Below are 22,378 nucleotides of genomic sequence, written 5' to 3' on the forward strand. Positions count from 1 at the left end.
TAGCCTCCCCAAGGGGGTTTCCAGATCTGGAATAAATGACACTTGTAAAAATCACTTGAATTCTGTGGAAGAAGATATTATGTGAATCCAAATACCTTCTTAGGGTGACCTCCGATCTCTCAGGCATTCAGTGGTGCGCCTGTTAGGGAAGGCTGGAGGCCAAGAAGGAGGTGGCGGGGGAGGAATCCAAGGGGAGAGAAAGGGGAAGGGGATGGGGCGCTGTCTTCTCAAAAGCTGAGGCTTTGCTGCCATCTAAAACAGCTCTGCGCAGAGGGCTTCCCCTGCATGCAGGAAGGGCCCACTGATCTGGACTCGGAATTTGCAAACCCCACAGGGGGGATCCTGCTCTTGGCTTCTACTGTGGAGACAAGCTGGAGAAGAATGATGAGGAGCACGCTGACAGGGGACAGCATCAGGACGGCTGCCCTCGGCTGGCAGCCTCTGACGGCTGCGCAACAGGCTGCGAATTCAGACCTGCTCATAAAGCCCAGCCTGCTGTGCTTGTATTAACTCTCCAAGCACCCTATGTGGAATTCTGTCTTAGGCTGACGTCTCTGACCAAGAAACAACAGAGGTTGTTTTTATTTTCTAATTTAATAAAAGCCTTTTGCTCACTTCCACGGGAAGCATAAGAACAACTCTGAGCTACTTTAAGTAAAAGGAAAATACTTACTGAGCACCTACTGTACACCAGACACTGCGTAAGGAGCTTTACATCTGTTATGTCAGTGACATCTGACAAGTAACTAAGAACTGGGATCAGGGAAATGAGCAGAAACCAGAAAACAAAGACAGGTTTAAGGCAGAGGTCTTTTTTGTTACTCGCTAGAGAAAAGTACACTCGAACGAATAACAGAAGTATAAAGTGGGACTGATGTGGGGTGACCCAGGTGCAAGTTCCCAGTTTTTGAACTCCAAGAACTAGGGGGACCAAGGGGATGATCCTGGGCTTAACACATAAAGTTCATTCATTTAATAAACGGCTTCTGTTATACTCCCCTAATTATAATCTCTGTATGTTTCTTTTCCCTTAGAGAAATGTAAAAATTACTATGTAGTCAAATCTATCAACGTTTCCCTTTACTGCTTCTCTTTTAGTTCATATGCATAAAAGACTTCACCCCAGCATCAGATACCAAATCACTTGGTACTTCCCTTGGCAGTCCAGTAGTTAAGACTCCACGCTTCTACTGCAGGGGGCGTGGGTTCGATCCCTAGTCGGGGAACTAAGATCCCGCATGCCATGCAGTGTGGCCAAAAAAAAAAAAGAGTCCTCTCCAGATAACAAATCACTTACTATCTGGAAGTATAAGCCTTCAGAACTTACAATGCAGAAGGAGAGGTGAATACAACCTAAGATAAATATGGAAGGTAATGACTAACTGAAATTCAAATGAGTGGATCAAACTAGTGCTCAAGAAGTTCGAAGAGGAATGGAAAACAGGCGGAAGCGGTCCCATCTCTGTCTCTGTGTGTGTGTGTGTGTGTGTGTGTGTGTGTGTGTGTACACGCATTGGGAGAGGAAGTGGGTAAAGGATGAAGATACCAAGCAAGAGGGTTAAAGCATCAGTAACAGCCTTTGGAGATCAGTTTAGAAAGGGAAATAAAGAGGTGGGTTTGAGAAGGATGCATGAGACCAGCAGGTAAGAGGCCTTGAAGGTGAAATTAAGATTTACTATCATATTTTACAAGTTTTGTATTTTATACCAATTTAACAGGTACTGACCCCCTGAGAAGTGGTGATTTAGAGAGAAGATAAAGGATACCTTCAAAGAAGAAATCTAGACAAAACAGAGCAAACCGAGGTTATGGTACCCAGCAGGCCCACACCCACAGAGCCCAGGGATGCACACTTCACCCCAAAAGAGACTGGTCTGCGCAGACCAGTCGGGTTCCCCTGAGTCAGTCACGTACTTACCTCCTTCTGCTTCTTAATGATGACAGAAAATTCCGTGTATGGGATCTGTGGATTTAGCTCACATCCCATTAAAGTGGCTCCCTCATAATCCTTGATGTAGCCAACATATTTGGTTTTAGGGATTTTAATTTCTTTGGAGAAACCCTGCAAAGTCAATAATTTCATTTATACAGGCTTGTGCATCAAACATCCTCTCTGAGTGCTAACTATGTGCTAGGCCTGTCTTGGTGCCCAGCACAGGTCCAAGCTCTCATCCTATTATCCTGGGGAGAATTAGCATGCAACCCTTCCAAGAAGTTCAGAAACATCAAAAATCAACTGTGCAAATAGGAAGCAATTCAACATAAAAAATAAACCTAGTAAAACACAAATAATATTAAAAAGTCTTTAACAAAAATGGCTATTAAGTAAAAATAAGGTTTAATTTTGCATTAAACTGCACAATTTCTCCCAAAGTAGACAGGGGGCCTCTAGGATGCTCCACAATCAATAACTAAAATTGATCTAAATTCTGAAAGCAAAATTTGTCCAAAAATATAGCAATAAGAACCTTAATGTTGAGGAAATGAAACACCTACTTGACAGGCAAAAAAAATTCCAGACGGATTTCCCTGGTGGCGCAGTGGTTAAGAATCTACCTGCCAATGCAGGGGACACAGGTTCGAGCCCTGGTCCAGGAAGGTCCCACATGCCACGGAGCAACTAAGCCCGTGCGCCACAACTACTGAGCCTGCGCTCTAGAGCTCGCGAGCCACAACTACTGAGCCCACGTGACTAGAGCCCGTGGGCCACAACTACTAAGCCTGCATGCCTAGAGCCCGTGCTCCACAACGAGAAAAGCCACCGTAATGAGAAGCCCGCGTACCGCAACAAAGAGTAGCCCCGCTCCCCGCAGCTAGAGAGAGCCCACGCACAGCAACGAAGACCCAACGTAGCCAAAAATAAAATAAAATAAATAAATTTGTTAAAAAACAGAAAAACTTCCAGACCATCACGACAGTGGTTGTTTCAGTGATATTAATGCTTTGCAGTATATTCATTTACATACTTTAAGCTGTAATAATATAGTTATACAGGGCATATAGTCATATATTTTTAACGACTGTCTTTATGGTGCCTATTTCAAATTTTTGCAGAAAATTACTTGGACTTTAAATTTCCTGCCTCCTCTTTCAGCAAAAACTTATTTTCCAAGCAATTATTGACATCAGTCTCAAAGAGGACCACAGACAAGTCATTTAAGAAGCATGCCTGAGATTTCATCTCTACAATGTCGTTACTGCCTAGGAAAGCTGACACTCAAGCCCCCAGTAAAACAAACCCACTGAGTTCTCTATAGTGAGTTTTATTATGAAAGTCACAAAGGCATCCTAAGGAATGAGGAGAAAATAAATAGGAGTTTACTTATCTGACATCAGAGGAGTGAAAGCTTTCTAGTCATATAAGGACTTGTATTTTAAAAAGAGGTTAATAGATTTTATGTAATAAAATCTTTAAAATTCTGTACATTAAAAAAAATCCATAAGCAATGTGGAAAACAAATGACAAACGGGAGAAAAATCATAAAATAAAAGGTTACTACCTTTATATATATGAGTTCTCATAGATCAATATAAAAATAAATATTTTAATAGAAGAAGAGGCAAAATGCAATGAATTGGCAATTCAAAAAAAGAAGAAATACAAAGGGTCAATGAACAAGGAAAAACAAGTCAAACTTCACAATAATCAAATAAATGCAAACATGCACAATTTGTCACCTAGGAAAGGGGTAAAAAAAATTTTTTTTCAATTATGAACTTGTTTCCTGAGCTCCCTTGTACATTGCTGACAAGAGGAGAAATTATTTGGCAGTGCAGAACAAAACCTTAAATACTTCTGGAAGTGCACATTCACACATGGACACTTACTTAAAAAAATACCTAAATGTCCCCCAAATGTGGTATTGGTTTAATAAATTATTCTCCATTTATAAAAAATTTCAGAGAAGCATCAAAAATCATATTTGAAAAATCAGACTATATTAAGTTAAAAATGTAAGTGATTAAATTACATGCAATAATGAGCCAATTTTTGTATTTATATACAGAGAAACACACACAGAGAAAAAATATTAGAAGGGTATCGTCAAAACGTTAACAGTAAATTTCTCTGGGTGGTAGAATTACAAGCAATTTTTCTTCTTTTCTTTGTGCTTCATTTCATTTTCCAAAATTTCTACAGTAACTATACATTACTTTTGTCATCAGAAAAGTAAATGCAAAATGTTTAGGAATTTAGAATTACAAAGCACTATCAAAAAATATGTAGCAAAGTATAATCCTCAGAGTGCTGAAATGGAAACTTCTGACAGAAAGAACTAAGATGCAGCCAAGCTCCCAGCCGCCTGTGTGCTGTTGGACCAGTATTGTTTGGAACCCTTTGTAAACATTAGAATTTCCTCTCTGCTGTCATAAATGAAGGTCTTCCAGAGACTGAATCTATTTCTCTCATTCATGGAGAACTCTAGTCCCCCAGCAATGGGAATTTCTCCTTAACCTGGGGATAGCACATTTTAGAATGTCAGGATGTAACATTACACTTCACTTATAGATGACGTTCATTCATTCACTCAACAAACATTTATTTAGTACTTACAATATGTTGGTCATACCCTCTAGTCCAGACTGAAGCTTACCTCTTGCTTAAGTCTTGCAAAATAAATGGACGCCCCTCTTATAAGCAGAAAACAGTGGGGGGTGGAGGGTGGGTACTTATTTGCATGAAAGCTACCTGAGTGCATATTAAGAAAAGGAATGACAGAACAGGGTTGCACGTGAAAAAAACCCACCTGCTTCTTGAAATATCCAATTGCATATTCATCTGCATAGGTGAGAAAGTTCAGGATGTCATGTTTTATGTGATATTCCTTCAAATGGTTCATCAGGTGTGTTCCATAGCCCTGTGGGCAAGTCAGTATGCAGACAAATATATTAGATTCTGGAGAAAAGAAAGTCCCGTATTTTCACTGGGAAATACTGGCAAATTTAGGAGTATGTATTGGCAGTATAACACCAACACCCTTCTTGCATTTCTGAACTTTGAAAATGAGCTGTAAAACAAAACAAATTCAAAATCCTTGAATGGAGATGCAATCATCTTTTGAAAATACAAGTTTCTGGCTCTTTGAAAAGAACACACCAAGGCTACAAGCTGCTCATTCAGTCCTAGAGATTACACGTTGAATATTAATAAAGAGGTTTTTGGAATAAATACTGATTATGAATTTCTGCTTATGTTTAAAGTATTTGAGAACCTGAGATGAAAAGAGCAATGTAAATGAGAAGGGCTAATCTCTACTAGAATATTAACTAATCCAGGTGTTTCCTGCATACAACAAATCAGCAGTCCTTCCAAAGAACTGTATCATCACATACATAGGGTTTTCAACTTGGTCTTATCAGACCTTTCCAAGCAAAGTCTGAGAAACCCCAAACCTCTGAGTGAGCCACAAGACATTAGGAAGTAACTAAAAATAGTGAACAATGTTAAATAAATTAATATTGAAATATGAAAAAAAAAGTAAGTACCAGATTTTTTGGTGATGTACAATGCTTAAAGAAAAATCTATAAATTTAAAGGGATGGTTTTAGACTCCCATAAAAAGAAGATGAAAGTAAACCCAAGCATCCAGATACAAATATCTTCACATCAATATTTTAGAATCTGGTGACACACTTTTCTAAAGAACTCAAACATGCTCATAGGTATGTTATCATGGAACTATAGGCCCACAGGGGAGAAGGATCTTTGGAAGTCGTCTGGTCTAATCCTATCCCATGTGACACTAGAAGTCTCCTGCCATCTACCTTGGAAAGGTGAGCTGCTAGAACACCTCCAGTTTAGGGTGCTCGCTCAGTCCTTAGACCAATTAATTTTCAGCCACTGTTATGGTTGGGAAGTTCTTCCTATGTTCACCTGAGATCTGACCCCTTGTCCCTTCGAACTATTGACCTTAGTTCTACTCCTAGAATAACAAAGACTGGTCCCTGCTTTTAACAACTCTCCAAACCCTTGAAAATTATCCTCCCTCACCCATGCCCATTCCTACCTACCAGATACTAAGCCAAGCTTCAGTTGTTCTTCATATGGCATGATCGGAAGACCCTTTCTCAATCTAGTCACACTTTTCAGGGTTTTCTCCTGTATAACAGGGGTCCCCAACCCCTGGGTCGCGGACTGGTACCTGTCCGTGGCCTGTTAGGAACTGGGCCACACGGCAGGAGGTGAGTGGCGGGCGAGAAAGTGAAGCTTCATTTGCTGCTCCCCATAGCTCCCCATCACTCACATTACCGCCTGAACATCCCCCCCACCCCTCCCACGGTCCGTAGAAAACTTGTCTTCCATGAAACTGGTCCCTGGTTCCAAAAAGGTTGGGGACCGCAGCTGTATAACAATACCCTTCTAAAGCATGGATCCCAAGACCAAGCATAATAATATTCAGGGGACAGTCTGTCCAGTACATAGGAGAAGAGTATTACCATCTCCCATTCTGGAAATTATTCTTCCATTGCTATTACCCATGGACATGTTAGCTTTTCCCAAACATATCACAACACCGACACATTGTGAGTTTGAATAAAACTTGGATAAAAAGATGAATGAAATCTCTCTCTTCTTGAGAAGATAGTAAAATGGGGAAGATAGACATACAGAACTCATAATTACATATACAACTGGCTGTTCAATATGGTAGCCACTAGCCATGTGTAGCTTTTGAGCGATGAAAATGTGACAAGTCCAAATGAGACATACAAGTGTAAAATACACACCAGGGGAAAAAACTCTCATTAATGACTTTTAAACTTATTACATGGTGAAATGGCAGTATTTTGGATACATTAGGTTAAATAGAAAATATCAAAATTAATTTCACCTGTTGCGTTTTACTTTTTTTTAATACGACTATTGGAGATTTTTAAATTACACATGTGGCTTGCATTTGAGGCTCACAGATGTATTTTTATTGCACAGCACTGGTACAGAGTGATGTATTTGTACCTATAATAGAGAAAAAGGCTATAAGATATTTAAGAGGGAGAAGGAAAAGAAGATGTGCAAGCTAAGCCTTAAAGAAGTTTTGTCAAGTGGTAAGAAGATGGACTGGAAATCTAAATGTAAGGAAAAATAAACCCATACAAAAGTATTATAAAAAGATACAGGAAAGTGGGTTTATAACCTAGGGATATAGAAAGGCTTCTTAAAGAAAATATAAAATGTGAAAGCACAAAGGACTGATTATTAAGTAGACTACTTCAAAGTTTAAAACTTCTTTTACAGATTTCATAAGCAATTTAAGATACCATAAACAAAATGACAAAATGGGATGGTATAGATATACAAGATATTATAAAAAATTAACATCAAGAATGCATAAATGATACCTTCGATAGGATCAATACAAAAAAAGATAAATCATCAAAGGAACAGGCAATAAATATAACCAAGAAATTAAAAAAAAAAAGATGTTTGATCCCAATAGTAATCAGAGCACTCCATCACGAGATGCAATATTTCACTCAGCAATAGGCAAATTTCTTTAAGGTTGACAATACCCAGGGAAATGGTACTCTCCAGCACCACTGGTGAAAGTGTAAATTGGTAAACCCACTGAGAAGGGTGATCTGGAAATAATTTTTTACATTGAGACTCTGGCCATAGTCATTCCTACAGTGATGCCACTTTTCAGTGTCTAGAAATCATTTCCAAACAGAGCACCGTTAGTGATAGAAAATAACTGGAAATAAACATGAATGCCTTCCATAGGGAACAGTTGCATAAATTATGGTCCATCTACATTAGGCAAATCTATATAAAAAGAATAAAGTAGCTCCATATTAGCACTGTCCAATAGGGATTTCTGCAATGATGGAGATATTCTTCATCTATGCTATCCAATATGGTAGCCATTAGTCACATGCAGCTACCAAGGACTTGAGTGACTAAGGAACTGAATTTTAAATTTTATTTAATTTTAATTGATCTAAATATAAATTTAAACAACCACATTTATGTACTAAAGTTGAAAGATCCCTAAGATATAATGAAAGGGTTTTTTTCAATTATGTACAGTATGAATTCTAGGTATGTAAACAACAACACACCACACAGACAGGTACATGTCCATGTACATAATATAGAGAAGCACCTAGAAGGATGCACACCAGGCTGACAATGACTGGACGGCAGGGGGAAAGGGGGATGGGATTTTTGCTTTCTCTGAAAATGTATCTGTACATGACCTATGTAATTAAGTATTATTTTTAAAGAAAAGTTGAGGGAAAAAACACAGAGAAAGGGAAGGGTTGGCTACTGCATGTGCACAAGAATAGTAATATCTAGGAATCAGTAAGAAATATGTCCTCTGATGAAACTCACTTTAACCTAGATGTGAGTTTAACCTAGATGTGGTTGATGGAAGAGAGTCAGGCTTTCACAGTATACGCCATCTTGTAAGGAGCTAATAGAACTATACATTTTCTCCCCTTCACCCACAATCCAAGGATTTTACTCAAGAAGAAGAATAATGGTTCTTTTGTAAATAGCTTCTCAAAACCTGCATAAGATATTCTTCATCAACAGCCACTAATCTGTCATTTCTCCAAAGAAATTTTCCAGATTCCAACTGCTTGTGAGTAGGGACTGAGCCTTTTAACTTGAATCCTCTCTGTGTACTTCCTTGGTTAAAGAGGCACTAACAGTGTTAAGCTATATGCAAATGTTTAGATTTTTCACCCCAGAACTATTTCCCTCCTTTGTATGCCTTTATTTTCAACTATCACCAAAAGGATTCCTTTCCAAATCTACCTGGTAACTTCAGTGTTTATTTAAATACTTACTATGGTAAATAAGTATTAGCCATGTAACTTTAAAGTTGCATATAATGTCAAACCCAAATAGTTCTTAGATAAGCTATTCTAAAACCAGTTGAGGAGCTTTAAGTAAATTCTCAAATGTTATCTTGCATGTGTTTTGAGCAAGATAAATTCATACACAAATCTTATTTAAAGCATTCACAGGAATTTGTATATAAGCTTAGTCTCCAAAATGAGTGCATGCAAATTTTAAAGTATCATTTAGCCAAGATTTTTAATATCTCAAATCAAAATTGTAAACCTCCACTTACGAACTTTCTGTTTTCACAAATAAGTGCTACCAGAATTGACTTCCATCAGATGCATCCATTCTATCCAGTTTTGAAAGATTAATCTTCATTTTCTAAAACCAGTTAAGTCACTTACAAAAGGTGGCTTTTCTTTTAGTTTTTCCTACTCAGTTTGTGATGTTTGGCCACCTCCCTTCAAGTCTTTAGAAAATTACATGGTTTGGGGAAAAAATATACACTGCCCTTCTGGGAAGTAATAAGACAAAGCATCCAATTCATATTAAACAGCTTTAGTTTCCCTCTGGTATCCTAGAAGTGTCCAAGGCAACCTTAACCAACCTTTCCAAACAAGCTGCTTGGTGTAGCTTTCCTTGCAAACAAAAATTAGGCAATCTTCTTCTGAAATTATAAACCAAGGACATATTTTCCAGCTCCTCTCCCTATGAAAAGCCAAACCAAATTTTTCTTTTAAGTAAGTTCCTAAGTTCTGGACACTTACGGTTTCTCACTTTGGCTAGGGGGAAATAAACCTGTGATAAGCACAGCAACAGTACCATCTAAAGACATAGAGTCAAAGTTCCTTGAAAAAGAGCCAGAGATCAGTTTCAGGTAAATGTGGGCCCTCACCTTCTCCAGTCAGAATGATGAATTTGATACTGATGAATTTTGTCTGCCCTTGGATGCTGAGTGTTGTGAGTCAAAGACAAAAGCCCCATTTGTGCTTTGTGAGAGGAAACCACAGCAGCTGTAATTGGCACCGTGACCATTACACAGAGGAGAGCTGTTAATGAAGCCAAAAGCACCCATGGCCCTGGTTTCAGCCGGCAGGCAGAGCATGATTCCTTCCAGAGATCCATTTTTGGTTTCTGTAACTGGCACTGCTTCATTGTAGCTGAAGAAGGCAACAATGTCCTTAGGCCAGCACTGTCCAAGCCCAGTGAGCACCTGAAACGTGGCTAGTCCAAACTGACACAGGTGTGAGTGCGGAATACACTCTTGATTTCTGAGACTTGGTACAAATCAAAGAATGTAAAATGTCTCAATAATTCTTGGATGCTGAGTACCTGTCGCAATGACAACGCTTTGGATATACTGAGTAAAATAAAGTATATTTTTAATAATTATTTTTGCCTATTTTCTTTTCTTTTCTTAATGTAGCTACTAGAAAATTCAAAATCACATACATGGCTCACATTTGCACATTGCATTATAAATCACGGGACAACGCTGCCTTAGACCTGCCAATAATTTTTCTCAGCAGCCATCAAATCCTGAGCTACTTATCTTTCCACCAATTGCCATATTTTTGCATGATTTTAGGGCTCCCAAAGTACCAAATGAATTATAGCCTGAAGACACATTTCTGGTTCCACTTTCACAAAAGTAGCAGAGGACGACACAACACAATCTAAATCTTTCTGAAAATTGAGAATCTGATTTATTCCAGTCAGACTGCAATGCCAACCACACTATCAATAAGACAGTCTCGCTCCTGGGGAAGAAGGGACCCATGCCAAGGACAATCGGGAAGGCAAATCAGACACACACACATACATACACAGACACACACACACACTCCAAAAAGACCCACATTCCAAACCTGCATGAATATTTCTGAAACTCAGTCATAAATTTATTCAAATATGTCATGACTTCCCTGACAGAATTTCTTTAGCCCTTGTCCCCCATTAGGCACAAGGTCATAAGAAATCTTTCTGAGGTGTGAGCCACCTAAATCATCTCCCTAATCCACATCGCACCACACCCCTTCTGGTGGTGCAGTGTCCCCAGGTGTGTGTAGACATGTCTGCACGTGGAAATGATCAGTAACACTGAGACATGTTTCCAAACATCTCTTCACTTGCTGTAAACTTTGCCCAAGTTGCACCAGGGGCTGTGTGGTGTCCCCAGACCCTGCGCCCAGGTCCAACAAAGCCTGGTAGAGCCTGACTGTGGATACAAGGAAGCGTGTACGTTACACCTACACACACACACACACACACACACACACACACACCCCCGCAGTGAGAGGATGCCCCTCGGAAAGTCCCGGACTCCACTTGGACCCTTCTCTGGACCTGGAGACCCTGCCTAGCTCTGCGGCTTTCGTGAGAAGCACCACATTCTGCATTTCTTCTAAGACCTTGGGTCACTCTTACCTTGACTTGCTCATTTGAGGTTACAGCACAGAAAACAATCTCTGTGAATCCTTGGGATGGAAACATTCGGAAACAGATACCACCAATAACACGGCCGTCTTTAATTAAAGCGAGGGTTTTGTGTTTCCTGAAAGAATAAGATTATGTCAAAGTTTTACTTCTCTTGGTTATATAAGTATACTGTTTGGGGTGTTCCTCATGAACCAGCCAGGAAAAGCAGGGGGTTGTTTCTTCGTGATTTTTCCATGGAAACCTCCTCTATCTAGCCACCATCTCGCCAGACCATTCTTTACTGTGGACTTCTTAGAGCAAGCTTGCCTGACTGAGATGGCACCAGAGCTTCCGTGAGGACAAAGGTCAGCCACCTAAGGAGGCTCTGAGGTTACAAATAAAGAACAGAGCATGTGGGGACGTGCTGACTGGTGCTGGAACAGGGCCACCCCTGATGCCCACGGACCCACAGTGGGAGTCCAGAGGGAGAACACAAAGGCAGGGACAAACATGGTATGTGTTTCTGAAGAGTTTAGTCTCACTCAAAAATAGCACGGGAGATAGCTAGTGGGAAGCAGCCGCATAGCACAGGGAGATCAGCTCGGTGCTTTGTGACCACCTAGAGGGGTGGGATAGGGAGAGTGGGAGGGAGGGAGACGCAAGAGGGAAGAGCTATGGGGACATATGTATATGTATAACTGATTCACTTTGTTATAAAGCAGAAACTAACACACCATTGTAAAGCAATTATACTCCAATAAAGATGTAAAAAAAAAAAAAAGGCATGGAAACAATATGGAAAAGAAAACCAAATCCACAGGTACAATTTGCTAAAACCTGCATTCTAGAACCCTATCAGGCCTTCTGTCTAAAACATCACTCTGAATAGTCACATGCATGGATCACAATGCACATAGGCTACTGGGTTCCATGTGTTAAAATACATTCAAGTAGGGAAGTTTACTTTTTTTTTTTTTTTAAATGTAATGGATTGTCAAAGTTAACCTGTCTAATACCCCAATAATCTTCTCAGGGCTTACAGACTCTGGCGACAATGGTACCTAGTTAAGATACCAAAATCAAGAATATTTTTTTTGTTTTTTTTGGTTTTTGGGGGGTTTTTTTGCGGTACGCGGGCCTCTCACTGTTGAGGCCTCTCCCGTTGCGGAGCACAGGCTCCGGACGCACAGGCTCAGCGGCCATGGCTCACGGGCACAGCTGCTCCGCGGCATGTGGGATCTTCCCGGACTGGGGCACGAACCCGTGTCCCCTGCATCGGCAGGCGGACTCTCAACCACTGCGCCACCAGGGAAGCCCCCAAAATCAAGAATATTTTGACTGTGAAAAAAGTGCGACGCCTTCTTAGCGTTATATATTCCTTCATTGCTATAATGAATGAAGCACAGGACGGTCACCAGCAACTTAAAATATAAAGCCTCGTTAACAAAAAATTGACAAACTGTTGAAAAATTAATCTTAATGCCTTTAGCCATGGCAATTATCGTGATGCCACTCTGTATCCACAGTGTGACAAGAGGCAGCAGGGCTCGGTGGGTGACTACGGCTGACTTTCACTATCTGAGTAGTTCCTCTTTCATTTAAAAGGGAAAAATGGGGACAGGTGATCCCTGGCGGTCCAGTGGTTCAGACTCAGCGCTTCCACTGCAAGGGGCACAGGTTCAACCCCTGGTTGGGGAATGAAGATCGCATGTGCCATGTGGCGTGGCCAAAAAACAAAAAAGAAAAAAAAGAAAGAAAGAAAGAAGAGGGAAAAAAGGGAGAAGAAAGAGCAGAGCACAACTTACGGGTCAAAGACAAGCCGTGTGATGTACTCCTTTGGCATCCGGGGCAGCTGATGGGAAAACACGTTCTGCAGCCCCACCAGCCAAATCAGTATCTTCTTGTTGGGCTTCTGGTTCAGGGAATTGCCCACTACGTGAAATTCAATCACGCCCCTGCGCTCCTCCAGCCTTGCCGCTTCATCCCTGGCTGAGTGTGCTGACAGAAAATTGGTCTGGGACGCAGGAGACAGGAAAACATTACACAGAGCTCTTCTCTTAAGACAGGAGGGATAGGACATAGCAATGCCTCTCTTCTGTGTTCTAATAAGATGCACATTTGTGGATTTTCAGGGTCCCAACCAACACACACAAGTTATGAAAACAAAATAGGTAGGTAGAGCATTTTGAGGGACCAGAGTATTCTACGTGTACACAGAGATTTGGTGTAGATCAGGAGTCACCAAACTTTCTGTAAAGGGCCAGGGAACTCATATTTTAGATCGGCAAGTCATAAGGTCTCTGTGGCACTGGCCAACACTGCTGTAGGGTGAAAGCTGCCGCAGACAACACACAAATGACTGGGTGAAGCAGAATTCCAATAAAATGTTACTTAAAGGGGGGGAAGGCAGACTGGATCTGGCCTGAGGGCTATAGTATGCCAGTCCCTGGTTTTTAGGAACTCCATCTGGCTGAGCATTATAGCACCCTCGGGATGACAGATCCCAGTACAAGCCCAATAGTGGCAGTCTTATTTATACTGTCAGCACCTCTTCTTGGAAGATGGTTTTCTTTGCACAGGGGTCTCCGTTGACCACTCTCAACCACAGCTCACAGCACAACCTTGTGCTAGCACTCAGTGGGGTGCAGGTCAGTGTTCAACCAACAGCTCCCCAAGGGAGAAAAGCCCATTGGCGGCACGTGCTCATTTCACTGTTCTATGGCAGTGCCCAGGTGCCCGGATGCCACCGTGGTCAGTTTCAAGCTACCAACATATTTAACAACCAGGACACAAAATTCCTGAAAATGTAACAGTTGCCTTGCAACACCAGTACAAGTCAACTCCAGGACACTACTAAATCCACCCAACACATCCTAAAATGTGTGACTATATCCACATTTTACGGCTGAAAAAAACTGAGCTAAACTAATCGGTGAAGTTACTAAATCCTCAAAAGACAAGTACACAAAAGGTACTACAGTCATAAGTCCCCAGGTCTGGACATCTAGAAGGAAATGGAAAGAACAATTTTGTAAGAAGATCTCTCTCTTAACAACATTCTGGTTCTCTGAATTATTCTCACTACCATGAAATAAACTTCTAAGGAAACATGACAAATTAAAAGTGGATACTTTGATCTAGCAGAGCCATACTAAAAACAATTTTAAAGATGTTTTGCAAAATAATCTCCGAGCCATTTCTTCATTTTCTGGAAGCTGCCAGAAACGTCTTAAACTGCTTTGCCCCTGGATAGGACACAATGAGACTGACAGCAGTCCTTTTATCAGAATTGCTTTACTTGAATCTAATCATGGGTAAACAGACAAATCCAGGTAGAGGGACATTATGCAAAACCAGTGACCAGGACTCTGCAACAACAGTGCTGCCACAAAAGACCAAAAGAGGGCTGGGGAACTGTTCTAGAATAAAGGAGACTAAAGAGGTGAAGAGAGGAAGTCCCTGGTGGTCCAGTGGTTAGGACTCCATGCTTCCACTGCCGGGGGCACAGGTTCAATCCCTGGTCAGGGAACTAAGATCCCGGAAACCACACAGCATGACCAAAAAAACAAGAGGTGAAGAGATAAGAACTAAATGCAGTGCATGATCCCTGACTGATCCTCCAACAACAGCAGCAAATGTTATAACGGACAGAACTTGGATATACGGGAAATTTGAATATGGGCTGTATATTAGGCCAACGGTCTAATATAACTTTGTCTAAGCAAACTTTTCTATAAAGGGCCAGGGGACAACTATCTTAGGCTTTGCAGTCAGACTTCCCCTATCTTACACTGCTTTTGTAGTGCAAGGCAGACACAGACAATACACTTCAATTAAACTTTATTTTCAAAACCAGCAAGTGGGCTGGATTTGGCCCACGGGCTGAAGACTGCCAACCCATACATTAGATAATACTGTAACCTAGCTACATTTGCTGGAGATGATAACTGCATTGAGGTAATGTGAACAAACAGTCTCAGTCTTGGGAGATACATGCAAATTTAGTTAGGGGTGAAGTGTTATGACATCTGTATTGAATTCCGAAATGGTTCCTAATGCTTCACAGGAGAGAGACCGTGACAGAAGGAAAGTAAATAAGGCATGTTAACGATTGGTGAATCTAAATAGTCTCTGGATCTTTATCATGGAGTTTTTTACAACATTTATGAGGGTTTAAATTTTTCAAGATAAAAAGTTGAAGGAGGAGAAATGCCTTCAACTGCGTGAGATTATGTTTCCCTGTGATGTGACAGTCATCAAGGGGAATCAGCTCTCCATCAGCTTTTCTTGCCTTTCCGACCCTGACCACCAGGCAAAATGCAAACCAGGGTAGCATGACATGCCCTCTCTTGGCAATACCATCCCCATTCCCAACAGCTGGAGTGGCCCGGAGAGTAGAAGGGGTCCACCAGCTGGCTGCCTAAGTTCACCCTGCTGACCTCTGGCCCGAGCATCGCTGCAGGGTCTGTGATGGTGGACATGACCTCGTGGATTAATTCCAGTGGAATATCGCCCATCACTCGGGGTTTCTTGGCCTCCTCCAAAACATGAGAGTCATTCATTTTCCTCTTTTCTCCTTGATGATCAAAATAAAAGGGTAAACGATGGGTTATTTTAACCACAAAGCACATGCCAACTAATCCAACTAATTTTCTAATAACACTGACAGGTGTGGACATCAACCCTCCATGTACCAGGGGAGGGGCACAGTGGAAGGCAGGAGAGAGAAGGGAGGAGGTCTCACAGTAACTGCCAACTGTAGATTCTAAATAGTTTCTATTTTCCATGATAATTTTTTAACTTGACATATGAGTTATTAAGGCATGTGTCTCTTCATTTGCATATTAAGGGGTGAGTCTAGTTATCACTTTGTGGTCAGAGAACACGGCCCATATGATACCAAAGGTCAAAATTTTTCGAAACTTGCTTTATGGACTAAGACTTGACCAATTATTTGTAAATTAAGTGTCTTCTTGGAAAGAATGTGTATTTTTCTGATTTTGAGTGCTCTCTACACGTTAGATTAATCTTGTTGATCGTGTTTGCAGGGCTTCTGTCCTTACTGACAGTTTTGTCTGCTTGATCTATGAATGAATCAGAGATGTTCCTTCCAGACTTCAACTGTTGGTTGGTTTGAAGTGATTATTTCTCTTTGCAGTGCTGTTAATTCTCCCTCTTTCATATATGTTTGCATGTATGTATGTATAGATATATGTGGTCATATGCATGTCATGTATATACGTCTATATATTTGAAATATACTCATGAACTGTTTTATTTTCCTGGTGAATTTAATGTTTTCATCACAAAATGACCCTCACTATCTCTCACAATGCTTTTTTGCCTTAAAATGATGCCTCATAAAGTGAGCAGGGTCATTGGCCTTTGAAGTAGGTATACTCTCAATATGTTACATGCTGGGAAAGGCTGGGCAAAGGCAAGGAGAACTCTCTCCCACCTTCCTCCTTAGATTACATGGTGGCTTTCTGTCCCTTCTACTATCATGTTTGGTTTTCCTTTCTTTCTTTTTTTTCCTTCTGTCATAATGCATTTATTTTTACAATTAATTTTTTTTTAATTTTAATTTTTATTTTTATTTTTTTTTGCGGTACGCAGGCTTCTCACTGCTGTGGCCTCTCCCGTTGCGGAGCACAGGCTCCGGACGTGCAGGCTCAGCGGCCGTGGCTCACGGGCCCAGCCGCTCCGCGGCATGTGGGATCTTCCCGGACCGGGGCACGAACCCGTGTCCCCTACGTTGGCAGGCGGACTCTCAACCACTGCACCACCAGGGAAGCCCCATAATTTTTACATGTTCAAATCTAATTTATTCCTCAGGTGCGAATCCCACTAAGCACGTTCCATATAGCATTCCCATCAACTTTAGCTAAAAAGGAGCAGAGCAATGTCAACTATCTCGTCTATACAAGATGCTTCTCCAAATATTATATGTTACTTACTAAACAGTTTTGGTTGAGTTCCTGTTTTCATAACTTTTTACTTGCTGTGATTGGAGGTGAGTGAGAATATTTTCAGTCATTTGACCAAGAAGCCTTCAAATTCCAAGATTCCCCAAGATTAACATTATGAACTATTTATTTTGGAGCTGAGGCTTATACCCAATATGCCCCAAACTTGATAGATTGCTAATAGTGATGTGATAAGAAAGCATCTTAGGCTGCATCCAAGCTCACTGGCAAAGAGTTTCCAGGTTAATTAGTGATGTCTCCCTTGGAAGTGGGAGAGACAATGGTGGCACTAATGCTCAATGCTTAGTACTTCATTCAAAATCCTCTTCTCTCCCCCTTTTATGTCATTTCTTTAATGTCAAACTTTGGTCATGCCCAAGAGTTGTCTGAGGTCAAGCCTGTGGACAGAAATGCAACCTTCAAAACATCCTGTAACTGTGAAATGCCTTTAGGATTAAGAGATGTTTTTGCCCACATGGCAGATTACATTCAAGGCCAAATTCTTTCCCCTCCTGTATCCATGCTCTGCCATGTGATTTTGCAGTTCTTCCTATAAAAGGAGTAGGGTACATTTCCCCACCCCTTTACTCTGAGTTTGACCATGTGATTAGCTTTGATGACAAAATGAGGCAGGTGTGATGGGGTACCAGTTCCGAGCTTAGGCTTCAAGAAAGTGTATTTCTTCTTGTTTTCTGGTGCTTCTGCCACCATAATAAGGACATATTCTGCCCCAAGGGAAGGGGAAGAAACCCAATGGTCCTAGAAGGAGGATGAGAAATATGCAAGCACAGCCTGACAGAGACTAGCCGGGATTAGCCACCTCTCAGGCAACACACAGGATGAGTGAGCTATGATAATAAAAGATTACAGTTTTAAGACTCTGCATTTTGAGTGGGTTTGTTACACAGCAATAACTAACCAATACAGCTCAAAGTGAGTTCCGACCATTGAGATCCTGGACATGTACAATCTGTTCGAAGTCTACCTTTGGCACTCCTCAGATAATAAAGCTTCTAGGGCAAATCGCAGTCCTCTATGATGCCCTCGAAGAGCTTACCTGGGTTTGCCTCAAGCCCCGAAGCGCCTTTACAGGAAGGACTGTTGCTCCCTCCATTCTGTTGCTCAAGGGAAGCTGAGTTTGAATTGAAGGTAACTGTCCCGGCCACAGGAGGTGGATTGATAACTGCCCCCAGGAAAAGGAAAAGAAGGTATTAAATGACTTCTTTCTTAGGCAATAAGGAACCAAGTGCACATGACACCATCCCATTCCTGCCCATCACCCCAAAGAAGTCATCTTTAAAATAAAAACTATGGGGCCAATGTGAGTATGATAAGAAAGACAGGGATGGATTATAACCCATTGGATAGAATAAAGATATCCGAGTCCAAACTGATAAAATAATAAATGCATAAATAAATAAGTGGGGAGAAGGTGAAACTCTTCGTACAGGAGAATGCCAACAAATAAGAAGGGAACGATGGAAGCTGGCAGGGGCCGGGGGAAGCAGCCAGTATATAATAATTGATTCAGGGAAGAATCATCTGTACAGTCTAAACCTTGTGAATATAATTTTTTTTATATTTTTATTTTTGGCTGTGCGGGGTCTTTGTTGCTGCGCTCGGGCTTTCTCTAGTTGTGGCAAGTGGGGGCTACTCTTCCTTGCAGAGCGTGGGCTTCTCATTGTGGTGACTTCTCTTGTTGTGGGGCACAGGCTCTAGGCGCGCGGGCTTCAGTAGTTTTGGCACGTGGGCTCAGTAATTGTGGCTTGCGGGTTCCAGAGCGCAGGCTCAGTACTTGTGGCGCACAGGCTTAGTTGCTCCGTGGCATGTGGGATCTTCCCAGACCAGGGATTGAACCCATGTCCCCTGCATTGGCAGGTGGATTCTTAACCACTGCACCACCAGGGAAGTCCCAATGAATATAATTTTGATAAAGACAGGATAGTCTCAAAGTATCTCCCCACAAAAGTACTTTTTTTTTTTTTATTACAAAAGGAGAAATGGTAACACTGCAGTGGAGAAACCTCATAAACCCCATCCTAAGCCAGTGATCAAACTGCACACCAGCAATAATGGGAGAGGACAACGTTACATGCCTCCCGATGTGACACAAAAATTGCCATAAACCACATCACTGAGATGAGGGGCAAAATGGAAAATAGCACATAGATTAGATAATAATATTGCATCAAGGTTAAAATCCCTTACTTTGATAACTATACTGCGGTTAAATAAGAAAACGTCCTTGCTCTTAAGCGATACCCACTGAAGTCAGTAAAGGGGCATGACGTTTGTAACTTTCAAATAGTTTAGAAGACAAAAAACATACATATATGCACACATACATATGGAGCGAGACAGAGACAGAGAAACAGGAGAAATGATGAAGCAAGTATGGCAAATGTTAACAATTAAACAAAGAACATACAGCACACAGGACTGCTTTGTCCTAGTTTCGTAACTTTTCTGTAAGTTCGAGAGTATTTCCAAACAAAACCTTTTTGTTTGGCCTTTTTTCAAAAAAGCCATCATAGGAAGTAGGACGTTGTTTGCTAGCGTGATGCTGATCCGTAGCTGATGAGGCGAGACTGATGAGGGACACGGACATTCTCAGTGCAGACAGATGCCCAGAAAGCACATTCATCTTGGTGTCAAGGCAGCCACAGTGTGGTCTACGGGGGACTTTCCCCGTAGCCAAGAGAGTGATGGAGTAAGTAAACCGAGCCACGGAGAGACATGGACCCACAGCAATCCTAACTGAACTGCAACTGGTATGTAAAGAATCAGAATACACTGATTTACAATGTTGTGTTCGTTTCAGGTGTACAGCAAAGTGAATCAGTTATACATCTACATATGCCCACTCTTTTTTAGATCCTTTTCCCATATAGGTCATTATAATAAAAAATTTTTTAAATAAAAATAAGTAAAACATAGGTGAGGAAACCACCACCCCCAGAAGAAAAAGAAAATAACGGGGGATCAGAATATACTAAAGCACCAGGCTGTATGGCTTTCCTCCCAGCTAACAAGGCTTGTGAATTTCTAAGTACACTGGAGCGATTCTACACAAAGGGGAAGCTCTGGTGATTCAGAAGACATCTGAGTACCTTGCAAAAGTTCAGAGCCATCATTATGAATGTCATTTATCACAGTTGCATAGATGTGCAGACATGCCAATTAAGTAGGTGATTACACTTTTCTTTTCCCCCAGAGAACACACTGCAATTACAGCAGAACAGGAGAAGACAGCCTGCTTCCGACGGCGGCAGGTAATACAGACAATCCAGCTGAACTGGGTGACAACCTGAGACACAGAGATGAATCTGAAATTCCCAGAGGGTCAGAGACGACCCGCCTTCTCCATCTTGTGTGATGACAGACAACACAATGGAAGTGGGACAGACTGGGAGGCATCTTGAGCAGGTGAGGCTCAAGGGAAGTCTTCACCCACAGAGAAGAAATCCTCTCCAGAAGTCCCTCCAGAAAAGAACTAAGATGACCCTGCCACAGAGCTCTGGTGTCCCCGGCCCATGTTCTTCACTCATTCCTTCCACATGTGCTTGCCTGCACATTTGCAAAGCACACTGGGGCCGTGCAGAGCAGCGGTTAGAGCTCTGGCTCCTAACACAGTGCAAGAGACAGGAATTAGACCCAGTGTGAAGCCCAGTCCCATCACTCAGGAGCTCTGCTTTTGGGCAACTGGTTGCTCCTCTCTGAGCTCTCATTTCTCATGCACATAAAGGAGATAATCACACCAACTTCTCATGGTTTGCGCTAAGGCTCAAAGACAGGAAGCAAACCTCAGGGCAAGCACTTACTGCAAGTATCAGCTATTCTCGTGGCAAAACTGGGTCTCTGACCATGCAGGAGTCACACTCATAGGAGACAGAGACGTACAGAGAAAAGGGGGCGAGGGCAGCATGAGGTGAGTGCTGTGTGACTCAGACTGCTGTACGTCAGGTCACCTGAGGAGCTTTTAAAGTCTCGATGTCCAGGCCACGTCCTTGGCCAATTACATCACACCCTCTTGGGAGGGGCCTCAGAGATCAGTAGTATTTTTCTTTTATTTAAAATAAATCATTTTGTTTTATTTATAGCTCTTCTCAGTATCTAAACCAGTGCCGTAAATATTGTAGAAAATCAGGAGATAATTGTGGGAAAGAAGGAAATTATTTTCAAACATACAGAAGCATCTACTGGCAAAAACTGATAGAAGAAATTCTTAACTATTTATTGAAACAAGAACGTCTATATGGCATATTTTACTGAGTCACTAAGAGTCAGGCTATAAATTTAGGTGGTTTCTAAACTTTTTTTTTAATTTTTCTAAATTTTTAATATAAATTTTCTTTCCTTCCTTGAGAGCATCCCAAATTAATAAAGTTCTATAATTAATCATACCACAAATAAATAACACTATTCAAAATCAGTAGTATTTTAAATCACATGGGTGATGCCACGGTGCAGCCAAGTTAAACAACCGGTGATAGGATATTATCAAGCTTCCACGAACATTTGGAAGAAAGGAGATCCAGCCCTTATGAGAAGGCATGGGGAGAATTAGGAAAGAGTTTGTGGGAGAGATGCCATTTGAAAGTTAGGTAAGATAAAGACAGAGACAAAGTGAACGACATGGGGACAGAGAGAGGAATACAGCACACATGCCCAGGTGCTACACAGAGCATGTCCAGGAAGTGCTGACACTCAGGTCTGGAGCTCTGTGCATGCACAGAAAAGCCCCAGAGCGCTACAGGTTTTGAACCAGAGAAACATGAAATTATATTCTATGACCTAAGGTGAAAAAACAGCACAAAAGATGTTTCTGGTAACAAGAAGCCAGACAAAGCTGGTTTGATCCAAACCAAAATACCTCATTCCCTAAGGACTCTGCTTGGGAGGATTTAATTATATGCATCCAAACTTGGGCTCTAGATGGACAAAAAATGGTTTCATCACCTTCTCAAATGCAGTATGCTGAGTGAAAGAAGCCAGAGTCAGAAAGCTATGATTCCACTCATATGGCATTCTAGAAAAGGCAAAACTACAGGAACAAAAAACAAATCAGTGGTTGCCGAAGCTGGGGGTTAGAGCACTGAATGGACTACAAAAGGGGTACAAGGGAATTTTCTGGGGTGATGCAGTTGTCCTATATTATTTTTTCTATATTCTGATAGTAGTGGTAGTTACACAACTAACT

The 22,378-nt window shown here is 41.4% G+C and overlaps 1 protein-coding gene across 1 annotated transcript in view; it reads right to left on the minus strand.

The window, feature by feature from the left end:
• KAT2B (lysine acetyltransferase 2B) overlaps positions 1–22,378 on the minus strand; it is a gene marked incomplete at both ends in the record, with an annotated part of 102,549 nt that overhangs the window by 9,170 nt on the left and 71,001 nt on the right. Inside the window, 6 exons of the mRNA XM_079705371.1 lie at positions 1,919–2,062; positions 4,749–4,859; positions 11,222–11,348; positions 13,018–13,226; positions 15,652–15,788; positions 18,236–18,361. Coding sequence (XP_079561497.1) covers positions 1,919–2,062; positions 4,749–4,859; positions 11,222–11,348; positions 13,018–13,226; positions 15,652–15,788; positions 18,236–18,361 — 854 coding nt within the window. The remainder of the gene's footprint in view (positions 1–1,918; positions 2,063–4,748; positions 4,860–11,221; positions 11,349–13,017; positions 13,227–15,651; positions 15,789–18,235; positions 18,362–22,378) is intronic.

This window comes from Hyperoodon ampullatus, assembly GCF_949752795.1.
Source record: "Hyperoodon ampullatus genome assembly, chromosome: 5".
Lineage (NCBI taxonomy): Eukaryota > Metazoa > Chordata > Mammalia > Artiodactyla > Ziphiidae > Hyperoodon > Hyperoodon ampullatus.